The sequence below is a fragment of the Vitis riparia genome, chromosome 17, assembly GCF_004353265.1.
Source record: "Vitis riparia cultivar Riparia Gloire de Montpellier isolate 1030 chromosome 17, EGFV_Vit.rip_1.0, whole genome shotgun sequence".
Classification (NCBI taxonomy): Eukaryota; Viridiplantae; Streptophyta; class Magnoliopsida; order Vitales; family Vitaceae; genus Vitis; species Vitis riparia.
Window position 1 is genome coordinate 17022823 of NC_048447.1, and position 15908 is coordinate 17038730.

At 35.8% G+C, this 15908-nt stretch overlaps 2 protein-coding genes across 3 annotated transcripts in view; one reads left to right on the forward strand and one right to left on the reverse strand.

Annotated features, from left to right (window-relative positions):
* Positions 1-1884: 1884 nt before the first annotated feature.
* LOC117905094 (T-complex protein 1 subunit delta-like) lies at positions 1885-3794 on the reverse strand. Its single transcript, XM_034817997.1, is given in 3 exon segments — positions 1885-2940; positions 2942-3030; positions 3033-3794. Coding segments are annotated over 3 exon segments (1599 nt in total). The 5' UTR covers positions 3649-3794; the 3' UTR covers positions 1885-2046.
* A 1191-nt stretch (positions 3795-4985) lies between these two features.
* LOC117905098 (DExH-box ATP-dependent RNA helicase DExH3-like) overlaps positions 4986-15908 on the forward strand; it is a 31516-nt gene continuing 20593 nt past the window's right edge. For both annotated transcript variants that reach the window (XM_034818001.1, XM_034818002.1), the window contains exons 1-5: positions 4986-5507; positions 9558-9712; positions 9796-9883; positions 10106-10348; positions 12646-12741. In XM_034818001.1, the coding sequence (XP_034673892.1) occupies positions 5145-5507; positions 9558-9712; positions 9796-9883; positions 10106-10348; positions 12646-12741 (945 nt within the window). In that variant the 5' untranslated portion in view covers positions 4986-5144. The remainder of the gene's footprint in view (positions 5508-9557; positions 9713-9795; positions 9884-10105; positions 10349-12645; positions 12742-15908) is intronic.

The window sequence follows — 15908 nt, forward strand, 5'->3', positions numbered from 1 at the left end:
AATCAATGTCTTACTATGCCAGCAGATCTGATTGCATTTGATTATTATTTTTAGTCCAAGAAAAAAACACAGCACAGCCATTCAATGAAAATAGGAAAACCTAGTTCTCTTGCACATCTAAGAGCAACTAAAGGGCACTAACTGAACTAACAGCCTTGATCACCCCACCCATCCCCAACCAAACCATGCAGCATAGAAAATACATTAGTACTGTTTCCACAATGGACACTGAATTTTCATTCAGATACCCAATCAGGGCTTCCAATGAGCACCTATCAAAGTTATTATTCTACCAATGGAGGGAAGAATCCAACTTTGGGCCATGGTAATCCAAAAGGAAGCTTTCTAATAGACAAAATCAGTATACTAAGTGGGCCTAGCAAAAGCATCAAGTTGAAAAGGGTCAAGATATAGGAATTTATTTCCCGGGGGTAAAAAAGGAGACAAAAAGGTCATATAACTTGGTAGTAGCTATGGATTTGAAGCAAGCCTCTTGGGAAAGGGATCAAATCTCCTTCTTACCAAAAAGATTTTCTAGATTTTGGGGCAGCCCACTCCCCAGGCACTATGTGGCTCCACCACTGATCCCTAGCACCCAGAGAGCATATAGGAAAAGCAAAAACCAAGACAGAGACCCTATGGTGGGTTAACTCCTCAAACAATCCAGAAACTCCAGAAACGAAATCCTAGCCATCTCAAAAGAATCTCTAGACCACCATCCAGTTGGTTGGTTATAACAGAGATGAGGATACCTTGAATGTTTTAATCACAGAAACCCAAAAGAAGAAGGGACTTGAATTTCCACCTGAATAGAGGGCATGACAGCACCTTTTTTCTACAACAACGATAGAAAAGGGAACTATCCAATTTTTTCCATTCGTACAGACCAAAGAACCTCTAAAAGTGGAACATCTGCCACGAACTTCAACTTTGTTATCCCAAAATCCAGAAACACATGTTTGAAGAGCTAGAAAAAGTGAATGGCAAACAACTAAAATTGTGTTACTCAAGAAGCTTTCCCAAATGAAGAACACAACCAGGTAGTGTACAAAAATAAATATCACTACTATTTACTATTCATTTATCAGAAAACACATATTTGAGGATAAAGCATATAACTTTAACAGGAATTTTTTTTTCTATTTTCCTTTTTGATAGGAAATAATAACAGCCTTGCAATTTGAAGCATATCAAATGTATTAGCCAAGAAAAATAAAAAAGCCTTAACCCTATGGGGCACCATAGGTATTTAGAATACTCTACAGGAGAAAAGAAAATCCAAACTAAGAATGCAAGGACTTCCAACAATAAAATGCAACTGGACTCAAGAATCCAACTTTTAGCATCTTGGCAAGAAGAACTGAGATTACTCAAACAGCCTAAGATAAGCATGATCATCTACCCTGTGTCCTAAATTCCAAGATCAGCAGAAACAGGACGAGGATATAAAGAAATGAGGGAACAAAGATTCAGGAGGAAAATCACCAAGGTATCATTCCTCCCTAAAGAAAATAGAATCCATGTTTCCTGCATTTTCAGCATTATATCAGTGCAATTCAGGAGCTCAAACAAACTTAGGACACTGAGTTTTCAAGGGAAGTAATAGGTTTTCCCACACATTTAGGTGGGTGAAAACATTAAATTTTCAATATAGCATAGTGAATCAGAAGGAATAAGTAAAGGCTCTTCATTGACGCCACAAAAGACATCTATCAAACTATCAGCTAGTGTATAATCATCTTTGCAAAGTACTTAACCCAGAGGCCCTATAAAGAACCAAACCAATGCACAGAAACACAATCATCAGCTCCACTATGAATGAATTGATAAAATCAACAAAATTTCAATAAACACCACAATTTAACCAAATTCAAAGCAGATATGAAGAACAAAAGCAGCAATGTCAAAATTCTTTAACCATGATCAATCCCAAAACACCAAGACCATTAATTTAAAAACACTATTTGAAAGCACACAGAGCCTAAATGATAACAAGAGCAGTTTTTCATTGTCCAATATTGTCAATATTGCCGTGTCCTGATCAAACTACCTCACTGTAACAATATCATCGATCTTCAAAATCATCCGCACACACTCTGTTGCCAGAGTGATAGCACTTGTGCTCACCAGCAGTGGCTGCACCACATTCTCCTCCAAGATGTTTGTAATCTGTCCCTTCCTCACATTGATTCCGGCATTGATCTCCCCTTGAGCATGACGGTTCCTAAGCTCGGTCACAATAGATATTGGGTTCAAGCCTGCGTTCTCAGCCAAGGTATAAGGAATAACTTCAAGAGCCTCTGCAAATGACCGGACACAGTAGCTCTCCATTCCCTGCAACACCTTTGCCCAAGCACCAAGCTGCCTCGATAGCTCAATCTCTGGAGCACCGCCACCAGCAATCAAAAACCTCTTGTTCACCAAACACCTAACAACACACAAAGCATCGTGCAAACTCCGTTCTGCCTCATCTAGAACCAACATATTCGACCCACGAACAAGCACAGTCGTGGTCCGACCCATATCCTTAATGCCAGTGATTTTCACAATCTTCCCATCTCCAAGTGAAACCTCCTCAACACAATCCGCAAAACCCAACTTCTCTGCCCTGAAATGCTCAATATTTGCAATTGGCAAACAATTCAGAGTCTTTGTAATGAACTCAATTTCATCACGCTCCACATCCTTTATCACCAAAATCTTTGCTTTAGCAAGATAATGCAACGAGAGATCCGTCACTGCATCTCTCAATATACTCTTCTGAATCAGCAGAACGTTACAGCCAGTGGCCTTAATCTTCTTAATCATACCTAGAATATAATTTCTCTCTTCTTTCAATATCCGGTCCATTTGGGTATAATCGGAAACTACAATACTCTGCTCAATATCAGTCTTTGGAGGCGAAATCTGGAACTGAATCACTGCAATCTTAGCGTTCTCCCACCCGGGTCGGCCCGCCAGCTGTGTGACTCACCTTCTTGTCGAAAACCAAGCCCTTGACCAACTCGGTGTCGTCCACAGTACCTCCAGCTTTTTCACGATCTTGACGTCGCGGAGATCCACGAGGTCGGGCTTCGCCGGGTCGACGACGGAGAGCACTGCATCAACGGCAAGCGGAGCGAGCAGCGTCGAGTACTGGCTCACAACCTTGCTGTTAAGCGAAGTGCTGGCGGATTTAATCAATGATTCGCGGTCGGAGAGTTCCACCGGAACGGCCATGGCAGTGAGGACATCCACGGCCTTGATCGACGCCTTGTGGAGCGAATCTGAGATGATTGTTGGGTGAATGCCGTGCGAAAGAAGCGAGAGGCACTGCTTCAGTAGAGCGCCAGCGATGACAACCACGGTGGTAGTGCCATCGCCAGCAACAATATCCTGAGACTTAGAGAGCTCCACAAGCATCTTTGCCGCCGGCTGGAGCACCTCCATCTTGTTGAGAATGGTGGCGCCGTCGTTGGTAATGATAACCTCGCCGCTGGCGGTGGAAATCATCTTGTCCATGCCCTTGGGGCCCAAGCTGGTGCGGACGGCATCAGCCACAGCTCGTGCCGCGACGATGTTGGCTTGGCGGATGTCATCTTTGCGCTTGTTGTCAACGTAGCTCTCGGTCTTGGAGGAGCGCACCAGAGGAGCCACGGGAGCCGCCATGGATAAAGGAGATCGAAGCTCGAAACCTTAACCCTAACCCTAGGTGGGTGGAAGTGTAAATTTGAGAGCAAAGCAGGGTGTATGTAAAACCCTAGAAACAGTTTGTTTTAGGGGCTTGAAAATGAAAAGAGGCGAAGCGGGAATGAGAACGGCGACAGTGAGAGAGTGTTAAGAGGGTGCTGGAAGGAATGTTAAATTACGGAAATAACCTTGGTAATTGAGAAGGCTTTTCTTTGTCTTGAGAAATTATCTAGGGTTTGTTTGAGCTTCTATATGACTATATCTAATTTATTCGATATTATAATTTACTTGTGACCCTTTTACTTGAGTTAATGTATATATATATATATATTATATATATATACATATATATACATTAACACCTTCTTCTTCTTTTTTTTTTTTTTATAAAAATAAAATATTAACTTTTATTTATTTAAAACGTTACGTAGATATAAAAAAAGAGTTGAAGACAGGATGAGAGAAAATATTTTATTTTTAAATTTTTAAGTGTTTTTGGTTTTTAATTTTTTTTTCATGTATTTTCAGTTTTAATTGTATTTTTTTTTATTTTTTAACATTCTTATTTTATTGTTGATGTCATCTTCAAAAAAAAATTCATTCAATTTTATTAAAAAAAAAAAGAAGATAATAGGATTTATATGATGCAAAATATAAAATCACTATTAATTAGAAAAAATATTTTATTTATCACTTGAAGATAATAGAAAAAATTTATTCACAATAATTTGTATTTTATATTATATAATAAAAAATTTATAATATATTTATTTGTAAAACACTTTATCATATTAAAATTATAAATTAATTTTAGATAATTTTATTTTATATTATAAAATAAAATGGTATTTCAGAAAATAATAGTTTTGACTTATGAAAAATACATTTATTTTAAAATATTTTTAAATTAATGAAGATAAAACTAATTTATTAAAATTATGAGTTTTTTTTTATATTTTTAAAATTAATGAGTCAAAATCTATTTTTTCCTATATATAAATATATAATATTTTCATGGAGAATAAGTGGATCAAATAAAAATTTATTCATAAAAATAGTTAAAAATGGTTTTGAATGACTGTTTTCAAAAATTATTTTTTAGAATGTATTTTCAAAAACTTGTTTACTAATGAAGCACTTTATTTCAAGGCGAAGCCCAAACTCAAACCTTAACCCAGCCCAGCCCAGCCCAGCCCAGCTGTTTATGCTCGATTTGGTTCAATTTACGCCACAGAGAGTGGTTGGCAAATGGGCTTTCTTGGATTTATTATTTTATTTTATTTTATTTTATGAAACAGATATAACTATGAACTCCCTCCCCAAAACCCTTGGCAAGCGACAGCTTAAACCCTCTTCTCATTTCCCCACCACCTCTCTTCAACCACCAAGCCTAATTCCTCTCTTCTCTAAACCCCCAATTTCAGCAAAAATGCCACTAAAACCCTAAAACTACCGCCCCAAATCCGATTCCTACCATGCCCTACCCTTACGCCTCCATTTTTCAAGGTTGTTTCAGAACCACCATGTCTCTTAAACCCGTTCCTCTCCAATTCCACATCCGTCCTTACCACAAGACCCCCAAAATGTTCAGGCCTTTGCTCTTCACCCCAATGAGAGCCCATGTCTCTGCTGGCGGTTCCTTGTATCTGCGATCAGTGGTGGCGTGCTCGGCCTCTTCTGGTGCCTGTGCTCGGTCCCTGGAGCTTGATTGGCGGCAGAGGAATGTGGCCTTGCCCTATTTGTTTCATCAGAATTCGCGGTATGGTCGGTTTGCTTATGATGATTTTTCCGAGTATGACTCCGACCGTGAAGTGGAGTCGGCTCAGCAGCAGCAGATGGTAAGTTTATTGTACTCCTTTTTATGGAAAATTTTGCGGAAGTGTTTTTGTGTTTGCTTTGGAAAGCAAGATAAGTGCTTTTTGTTTGTGGAGTATGTGCTGTGTTGGTGTTGGAGTTGGAGTTATAGAGAAAAATGAAGCAAAAGCAAGGAGATGGGAATGTTGGGAATTGTATTTTTTGTAATATCCTTTGAAATGTTTTGTTGAATAATGCTCTTTGATTGGCATTTTTTTGTATGTAATTATTCATTTGTATATAGAGAAGTTTTCCATTCACCAGTTGTGATAATGATAGTTTGGCTGCTCTTTTGCTATTCATTCTAGAAAGTATGAAGTATGGGATATAAGCTTGAGATGAGCGGAGAGTAGGCAGTTGGAAAGAGTTTGAGGGACTGGAAATTGTACTACGCTATAAAGCTATCACTGTTCTTTCATGTGGGGGGTTCTATATGTTCTTAAGTATTCTTCTTTTTGGCACAATACTGGGGTACTCTACATCGTTGTTCATACACGTATCTAGGAATGATCATTATGTATAACTTCAGGATATTCTAATTATTCCAATTTCACACCTTTCTGTGCATTCTTAAGAGTTCAGGAATTTTCTGTGCAATTATATACACAAGCTAAGTAGGCACTGGCACATGACGTTAAGCTCAAGGTTTAGAGTTTTGTTCCAGGAATGACTTCGTATTGGATACAACTATAATTTTGCACAAATGACGGAATGGAAAATTTGGAAGAAGAAAGTTGGGAAATGGAAAATAAATATGCTATGATATAAATTTGATGGAGCAAGTGTGTTTGAGGCTACTATATCAATCCATGAGGCAAACCATCATATGGAATAAGAGAGGGAAAAAAAATGCACTCATACATTAACTAAAACCTTTTTTTGACCCAGTTGGAGAGGCTAAATGATATCTTTTATAGGCAAATTGAATATATGTTAGATGGTGCCTAAAATAGGTGCAACCCTAGTACGTAAAAAGGTATGCAAGAAATACTTGAAAGAGGGAGACTGCAACAAGGACCAATCCACAAGCTTGCATGAAGATCTCATCCCATCTCCATCTTATCAATAAAGTGTTGTGCTAGCAAAAGCTTCAATGCAGACATGTTGGTTCAAGCACACAAAGATAAAATAATCCACACACAAGGTACACAGGGTTTTAATGTCGTTCGACCAACCATGCCCACATTCATGGCTAGGAGAAAATAATTCCATTATACCATAGAGAATATTACAGTGGATAGAAACTAAATACAACTGCCCTTGAACCCTGACTCAAGTGATAAAGGGATGGGGACAAAATTTGCGGGAGGTTTCAAGTTTCAAGTCCCAATGGGGACAAAAGTTTACTTATAAAAAAAAAAATAAAAATCAAATACAACTATTGGGTTCTTGAGACATCTCATAGTTCTTTACTTCTTGTATCTACACCCTGAACCACAAGTTCCCTTGCTCCATCAAGTGTCTCCCATTCTTCCTCACATCTCTTTCACCTTAAACAATCGACTCCACCTTCAACTAAACTTTCTTTGGTCATTTTCTTGTGTGCCATATTCTCTTCGGTTCTTCAAGAGATCTTCAACTAAGGCTATGATATCGATTGTTGTGCCGGTGAAAGCTTGCAAACATGTTAGTTTAAGCACACAAAGATAAAATAATCTGCATACAAAGGTACATAGTTTTAATGTAATTTGGCCAACCATACCTACATTAATGGATGAGAGAGAAAATCATTTCACCATGCCATGGAGAATATTATAGAGGATAGAAACCAGATACAAATATTGGGTTCTTGAAACACCTTATGTTTCCCCACTCCTTGTATCTATATCCTAAACTACAAGTTTTCGCACTCCGCCAAGTGTCTCTTATTCTTCCTCGCATCTTCATCCACCTCGTATAGTTTTTCATGCTTATCTCCATCTCATAACTTTTTTCCCTCATGACCTAGAATATTTATAAAAAATTTCCTAATAATTTTCCCTATTCTATAAAGGAATCTAATATTACAATGACATATGAATATAGAAAATATTCTATGCAATATTCTTTACAAAAAAGAATTTATACCAATTAGGAATTTGAGACTTTTTCCAATGCATATAAAAGATACTCTCTCCCCCCTTGAATTTTTGGGCCAAACAAAGATTTGAGGAACGAGTCTTTAAGGTTCAGCTTTGACTATTGCAGGCCTTAAAAAGTTCTTGGATTCCACCCTTTTTAAATACCTTAAAATGAACTTTAAGGGTTGTATATCTTTTTTTTTTTTAATACAATACCCTTTTACCTATCCAAAAAAAAAAAAAAAATTGTCTTCAAATGGTTGGATTAAATCTTGATACTTTTGGTTCTTATTACCATATTACTAGCAATAATAAACATTTAGTATTTTGAAAAATACATTAGAAGGAGATTTTGGTTGTAATTTGTAGATCTATATCAATTTAAAACAAAATTACCTTGTTTTAGTGTTGAAATACTATTTTTCATGCTTGGACAATGTAGAGAGTTTCTTTTTGGAACTAGAAGGAAAGGTTGTGAATAAGGAAGGAGAGGATAGGGTGATTTGGATGGAGTCAAAGGATAAAATGTTTTTCTTTTTAATAAAAAAAGGAATGAAACTTTCAAAGCCTTTGAGGTTTGGCTCAAGTGGTGAAGGGATGAGGGGGATTTGTGGGAGGTTCTAGGTTCAAGTCTTGATGAGGACAAAATTTACCTATTAAAAAAAAAGAATGAAACTTTCAAAGCTCTATACTTTGTCCTGGAGACAAGGATATCAATTTTTTTCCCAACGGAAGTAATTTGGAATTCCATGGTTTTGTCTAAAGTGAGTTTTTTTGCTTGGGAGGGGAGCTAAGGAAAAGTATTGGCCTTGGATCAAGCTTCAGAGGAGAGGGTGCTCCATGGCAAATAGATGCTTTCTTTGGAAGAATGAAGAAGCATCCATTGATCACATTCTCTTTCACTATGCCAAGACAAGAGTTTTGTGGTAGTTGTTTTCTTTGTTTGATGTATCTTAGGTGATATCTTCCATGGTTAGAGAGACTCTCTTAGGACGACATGACTTTGACAAGCAGCTCCTTTGTGCATTTTTTGGACAATATGAAAGAAAATGAATAAAAAATCATTTGAAAATGAGGAGCATTCTGACCAAAGACTAAAAAACACTTTCCTTAGTAATCTTTTTCATGGGCCAAGTTGTATATAGAGAAATATTTATGCCTTTAATTGATTTTGTCAATTGGTTGGGTTCAGTGAAGGAGTAGTTTTTTGTAGTTTCCTCTTATTTGGTTATGACTTTTGGTGATTCTTGTATACATCCAATGTAATTTGGTGCACTCTTTTTGGCATTTTTATATATTATACTCACTTTATTTACCTATATAAAAAAAATGATTTTATAGTACATGATGTGGTTAGGTTTATGAGAGTCTTCGGGAATCTAGTTTGAAACTTTAAAGTTTGAAAATTATGTTTACTTATGTTTCATTCTTCTAAAATGCTGAAAATTTCAGCCATTTGGGTGAAATGATGATGATTTGTGGTCTTCATTGTACTTGTAACTTGCATTGGCTCATTAAGGCCACCTACAGGAAGAAGACATATTCGTTGCTTAATCCATTGAGAACAGCCACACAAAGAATCAAGGAGATAAGAGAAAATGCACACCTTGCTGTTATTGAATATTCTGAAGTAATAATAATCATCAATTGATGGCCTTATTTGCCCTAAATAGGCAAAATAAAAGAAAGAAGTATGGAATTTTTTGTGGGGTAGTCGTTTGTTCATTCCAGTGTCAGATCAATTTGTGACCTGTTTTCAACATGGATCTTGATTTTTTTCTTTTTCTTCCTTTGCTTCAAAGCTACTCATGCACCATGAATGAATCAGCAGGAATCGGAATTCCATAGTGCATTGTTGTTCTCATTCTAAATCTTCTCCAGATTACTTCTCCTGGCCTGTTGCCTATATCAAATATGAATTTGTTATAACTTACTTGCACTATTTTTTATTTGTTTTTCATTCATGATTATCAGCGTGCTTCCACCCATGAGAACATTGACGAGTGGAAATGGAAATTAACCATGCTTATCCGCAACAAAGATGAGCAAGAAGTGGTCTCAACAGAGAAAAAGGACAGACGTGATTTTGAGCAAATTTCAGCACTGGCAACCAGAATGGGCTTATATAGGTATTGTAAAACTTTGTAACATAAAATTCCATTGTGCTACTACCTTTATCCATTGTGTTTTGAAATTTGATCAACTTTGGCAGCTGTCAGTATTCAAGAGTAGTTGTCTTCAGTAAAGTTCCACTGCCACATTACAGATCTGATCTGGATGATAAGCGTCCACAGAGGGAGGTATTTTCTTGTAAACTAGCAACTTTATGTCAATTAATCCATTCAATAATTTAATATGTGTAAGGAAGGTATTGGTCTGGAGAACTTCACAAAAACTTTCCCTAAACATGTTTTAGTATGGCTGTCAAACTAAATTGAATTTGTGCATGTTTCTTACAAATATTTTCTTCTGTATATATCTGTGTGCTTAGTGTGATTCATGACATTCTTGAGAACCTACAGGTGGTGTTACCTTTTGGGTTGCAAAGAGAAGTACATGCTCATCTCAAAGAATACCTTTCTCAAAAGTCTATGAGCAGGGAAAGTTTTTCAGATAAGACCTTGTCCAGGTCAATTGGTAACAGCAGTGTTACTGAGGAGGGATTTTATGAGCAACAGGAGCCCTTGACACAGACTAGTGTCGTCATGGAACGAATCCTCAAACGAAAAAGTTTGCGAATACGTAATCAACAACAAGATTGGCAGGTTTTTCTCATCCTGAAAATTTTAAGTACTTTCCTGGCCTATTGTTCTCACAAGTAGCACATTGAAAATAATTATTATCCTACCTAGAAATTTTTTTATTTTGATAGGTGTTATCCTACCTAGAAATAAATATAACTAATGCCATAATAAAATATTTGCATTATTTAGGTCCTGCTCTGCATTTGACATGTCTCTGTGCTGAATTTAGAAGGATTTATATTTTTGAAATGTGGCTCTTGTTTTAATTCAAGTATCTCAGTGTTGCAATTGTGTTCATTCTTCCTCATTTTCAAATCCACATGTTGATTTTAGGGAACTTTTAAATATTAGAAAAATAGAAGAACTCGTTAATGCCAGTTTATTTCTTTTAGGCTTTTGAAGGACAACTATAGAAGCATTGGAAAAGATATTGGTGAAGTAAACACTAATTTATTTTTGAGCTTTATAAATGGATCATCTTCACAAAACCTGTTGGACTTACATACTAGTGTGATAATCTCTGAGTCATGCTGACACTTTTGACGCGTAATCATACTGTGATATAGTATCTTTCTTTTGACTCCCGGATGAATTTGATACTGTCTTTGAAGTGATATAAGGCTGCATCAGACAATATATATATATATTGTATGGGAAGGACAATGAGTCCTCCAGATCTAACCTTAATAGTTTTTTAATGCAAGGCCAGTTATGTGTGGTCCATGCTTCCATGTGGTCTTTATCTGCACCTTCTAGGTAACAATTTAAAATAATTTAAGTGAATGTGTCATGGGATTTGTCCACTGATACACTTGTTTTTATGAGGCAACAATTGATATTTCATTTTTTTTTGTTTTTTTTTATCAGAGACAAAAACATTTTCATTAAGAGAGTAAACAAGAGAAGGATGAGAAGCTCATTCCTGAAACAAAACCTGATCAAAACAAACGAAAAGAAAAATAAACCAAAAGACATCAAAATGTCTCATCATCATTATTTTGACCCTTGTGATCTACATATTGAAATCCAATCAAGTTAAATAAAGTCGAGAGGAATGCCCTTGAAAGCTATAGCAGTAGATGTCCAAAAAGATGAATAGAAATAAACTAGGTGCCATAACGTTTCAAATGTCCTCCACTTATCCTCAAAGATCCTTTCATTTCTTTCCTGCCATAATATCCAAAATCTACGTAAGACAAGCGATTTTCCATAGAACTTTGCCCCTATTTGTGCTCTCCAACCCCTTAAAAGAAATGGTCAACATGTAACAAACAGTTCTAGGAGCAACCCAAACTAAATTGGCTAGTCTAAATATTTTATGTTGTAACTCCAAAGTCATCAAACAATGTAAAAAAAGGTGATCTATCGATTCTCCACTACCCATACATAGCAATCAACAATTTGGACTAAGGGCTTTGAAAAGTCTTCTCACTTGAAGCACGACATTGGTATTAACCTTCTTGTTGGCCACTAACCAAGAAAACGCCTTGACCTTTTGGTGGGGATTCCAAATGATATTAGTAGGAGAGACGAGAACTATAGTTGATTGATTAGATAACACTGGGAAAAAAGATTTGATTGAAATAAACCGAAAGGTGAAGATGATAATAAGCTCTCACACCTAGGAATGAAGGTGATAGGTTAACACTATTAAGAATAGACATGAGTCTTTCAAGATCCTCTATCTTTGAATTTGTGATGCGTTGCCAAAAGTTAAAATTCCGAGTAAGCAGGGGAACAAGTCAAGGATAGATGAAATAGGAGAATTTTGAATTGATGAAACTCTGCAAAGACTCAGAAATTGCAAATTCAAAGGTTGATTATCTCACCACAAGTCTTCCTAGAAACAGATATTTCATAATTTTACTTTTAACATTTGAAAAATCAATCAATCACATGTCAATTGCTAACTGGCTATGTTTTTTGCAATTGGTTTCTGCTTATAGACCCCCATTTTCTGGGGTAGTATGTTGGCCATTTTGGTTTTTTCATGTGTACCACTAATTAATAAATATTCTTTTTCATTTTTGAAAAGATTCTATCATCCCTTGATGAAGAGTTCTGCATTTGTGGTAGTGGATCTATATGCCATGCACATTTGGTTTCAGAGGGAGGAGTTGAGATTGGTTAATGTACATTCTGATTATTCTTTAATTTTTAACACAATATTAGTCAACAGTGGCTGTTTATCTATCTGTTTCTAAGTTTTGATATATATTACCTTTTAGTCATGCTAGTACGCTTTGTGCATGTATTTGATTGTTCACTTTTAACTTCATAAGTCAAAATGTTGTTCACAAGTATCAGATCTTCTACAGGAATCTTCAGAAGGCCAAAAGATGCAAGAGTTTCGCAGAAGTCTCCCTGCATACAAAGAGAGAGAGGCATTATTAAATGCCATTTCACAAAATCAGGTGCTTTATGCTTTTTCATTTTTTTTTTTAGTTGGCTTGGGTTGCCTACATTACATTTTTTTTTTTTTTTGTACTAACACTTGGCTCCAGAGGAGTTATAAAAAGGCATTGTTTTATTAAGGTTTTAGAAGTAAATGTAAGCCGAAATCCTTCTTAACATCTCATAGGGTTTTCCCCCCTTCTTTTTGAGGTTGTGAAGAAATCAAGGGAGTATTTATCTATTGTTCCAATAAAAGCACTAGTTTCATTTGGGAAGTTGACAACTGTCTTTGTGGTATGAATTATGCTATTCAATCTTATAACTAATACATTAGTGAGTCTCATACTACATTTGTTTCTTCTCAATGGAGACCAGCCTAGTTTCTTTCTCTTTTCTATACAATAATTCCTAGAGTAGTTAAAATAGTTGTTGCATCAATTATGAAAACCTTTCTTGTGCACCAATTCTTTTTGGGCTTTTAATGTATTCTCTTCTTTGCCCATAAAACAAAAAATCAATTATGAAAAACGTGGGGACAGGATGATTTTATGCATATCATCTTATTTCTAGATTTCTTCATCATTGTTACTATGTTTTAAATGCTGATTTTATCTCTTAGAAGTAATTTGTTATGCTATTTACCAATTTATCAGTGTCTCTAGAAAGTGGTTGATTGTTTGAAACTGCCGAACTTTTACTGCAAAACCTATTTCAAAGCGTAAAGCTTCAGCTGTTCATTGAAAATACTCTATGTTCAGTTTCTCATGGCATGAATAATAAGATTAAAGTTTGAGAACTTTTTCCCTTAAATTTTCTTGTTCAATAATGATATTCTGTGACAAGGACATTTTTTCCCTCTTATATCTGATGGGATTTTTGGATAGGGAAAACTAAGATGTAAGGGGGGAAAAAAGAAGTTTCAATGTTAATGAATTTGACCTTGACATTTTGTTTTTGCTTTTTGGACTGGTACATGTAATTTTGCTTTATTGAGTCCGGTCCAACAATTATTGATGTAGGACAACCCTCAAATGGATGTCTACAATCAAGTTGGTGGGTTAGGGTTTTTATCTTTTAGGGTTCAAGGAGAGGAATAAGGGATAAAGTTTATGACAACAAAAAAATAAAATAAAAACATAGAGAAAGAAGGTTAAAAGAAGAATGGATAGAAACCTTAGAATCTTACTAAGGTCTTCTAGGAATCTCACTTAGAATAAAATCAATGTAATCTGACTAATGAGACTTGCGTAGTATGCAAAAAAAATCATAGCTCGTCAATGTGCCTAGTTGGTTAGGACGAATGGCAGGATGTGTGGCAGAGGTGCATGGCCTTGGGTTCAATTTCTGCCATTGGTTCAATGTCCTGGATGATTCGGTGCTGGTTGTGGTGGGCGTGATTAGTCACCTTGAGGTTTGGGTCCCCATAAAGAGTTCCGAAGACTCGTTCATGGAAGGTTCATCGGTTATAAAAAAAAAAATATAATATTATTAGTCATCATTACTTAATCCCATTTTTTATCAATGAGCCTTATTTATAGGTTTTAGAAAATCTTGGAATTTGAATAAAATTATGAAAAAGTAAACCTAACCTATTTAGTAACTAATTGAGACCCTCATTTCTTTCCTAAAACTACTAAATTAAAAGAAATAAAAAACTTACTTTATAGAAACTTCTTATAATAAAGTTTCTAATAAAGAAGGCTTCTAAATTATAAGAACTCAAAATAGAAACTCTAAAGTAAAAAGATTATTTTAGAAAATAGAAAGTTAAAAATTTTTTGAAGGCAAATTCTAAAACCTTCCAAATTCTAAATAACACTCAAGTACCAATTATTAATTAATTATGACACCTAGAAAATTACTTGAATTACCCTTGCTAGAGGAGTTTAGGATTTCTTAGTCTTTCAATCCTTTCTTTGAGTAGATTTTGAAGATTCATCCTCATCAATTACCAGTCTCTCTTAGTCTCAATTTCCTAGAAGTGGCATTTTACCCCTGTATGGGCATGTTTTGTTGGTAATTTTGGTAATGGTGCTGTCTATTTTGTGAGAGGATGATGTTCGACTAAAAAATTAGGGTATTGGATGTGTAACACTGTTGCATTGAGAAGGCTTTTGGATCTTGATTCTAAATATCAGTACTTTTGGGCATTGAAAACAATATAATGGGTAGGAGAACCTATCTTTGTAAAAAAGATGACACAAATTTTAGAAGTAGAAACTGTTGGCAATAGTAAGAAAACTGTCAATAACATAATATCGTGATGAAGTCAAAATAAATAAATAATTTTTTTAAATGCATGTCACTTTGAGCATAAGTTTGAGATTTCACAATATCATTTTTTGTCTTTGAAACTTGTAAAAGAAAAAAAAAAAAACTTTGAATACAATTAAGAAAATGTTTTCAAGCCCTTAAGTAAGAGAAGATTTGACAAGAAGAGTTCTCGAGGGTTTAATAATTGGCACTTGTGCTAATATCTCTGGCTCTTATTAACATATATTAGCTAATACAGCTCCATAAAGCATTCATGTAGTGTTTTCTAACCCTGGTGTATCACAAAGTTAGCTTAGGAGGTCTTTGGGTTTAATCATTGCATCCTTGTTGAGAAAATTGGAAGCCAAAAACGGTTGTAGAGTGGCAGTCTTGAGTATTAAGAAGTGGTTTTTCCTTGCGTCTCGCTTTGATAAGGAGCTCCAGAAGTTGGAGTGCTTGGTTAACTCCATCAAGCGAAAAAAGAGAGGGGTAGCCAGAAGAGCGGGTGAGATTTGGATTCTGAGTGTCTAGGCTTAGAGATAAGGTGGGGGCCGGGATGTGAAGAAGAGGAGGAAGAACGCATTCTCTTCAAAACTTAAAAGATATTCAAAGAAGTTGGATTGTTTTATTTTTACAAATGGGTGAAGGTAGTTGCATTAGGTAGCGGCTGGGAAGAGTAGGATTTGCTGATGTGAGAAGTTGATGCTCACATTTTGGGTGCTGTGAAGGCTTTGGTTAAATAGCAGACTGCGGTCTGGGTTTGCCTGCAAATAGGTCTTATGGAAGATCTCTCTTTTTCTATCTCTTTAGGACATTGTTTTTGTTTCATGCTGTGGTTTGTTGTTTCTCTTTTCCTTTGCTTGCCTTTTGGTGCTTTCTGCATATTTCATGTGTACTTTGTGTGCCATTTCCAAGCACTTTTAATATATTCGCT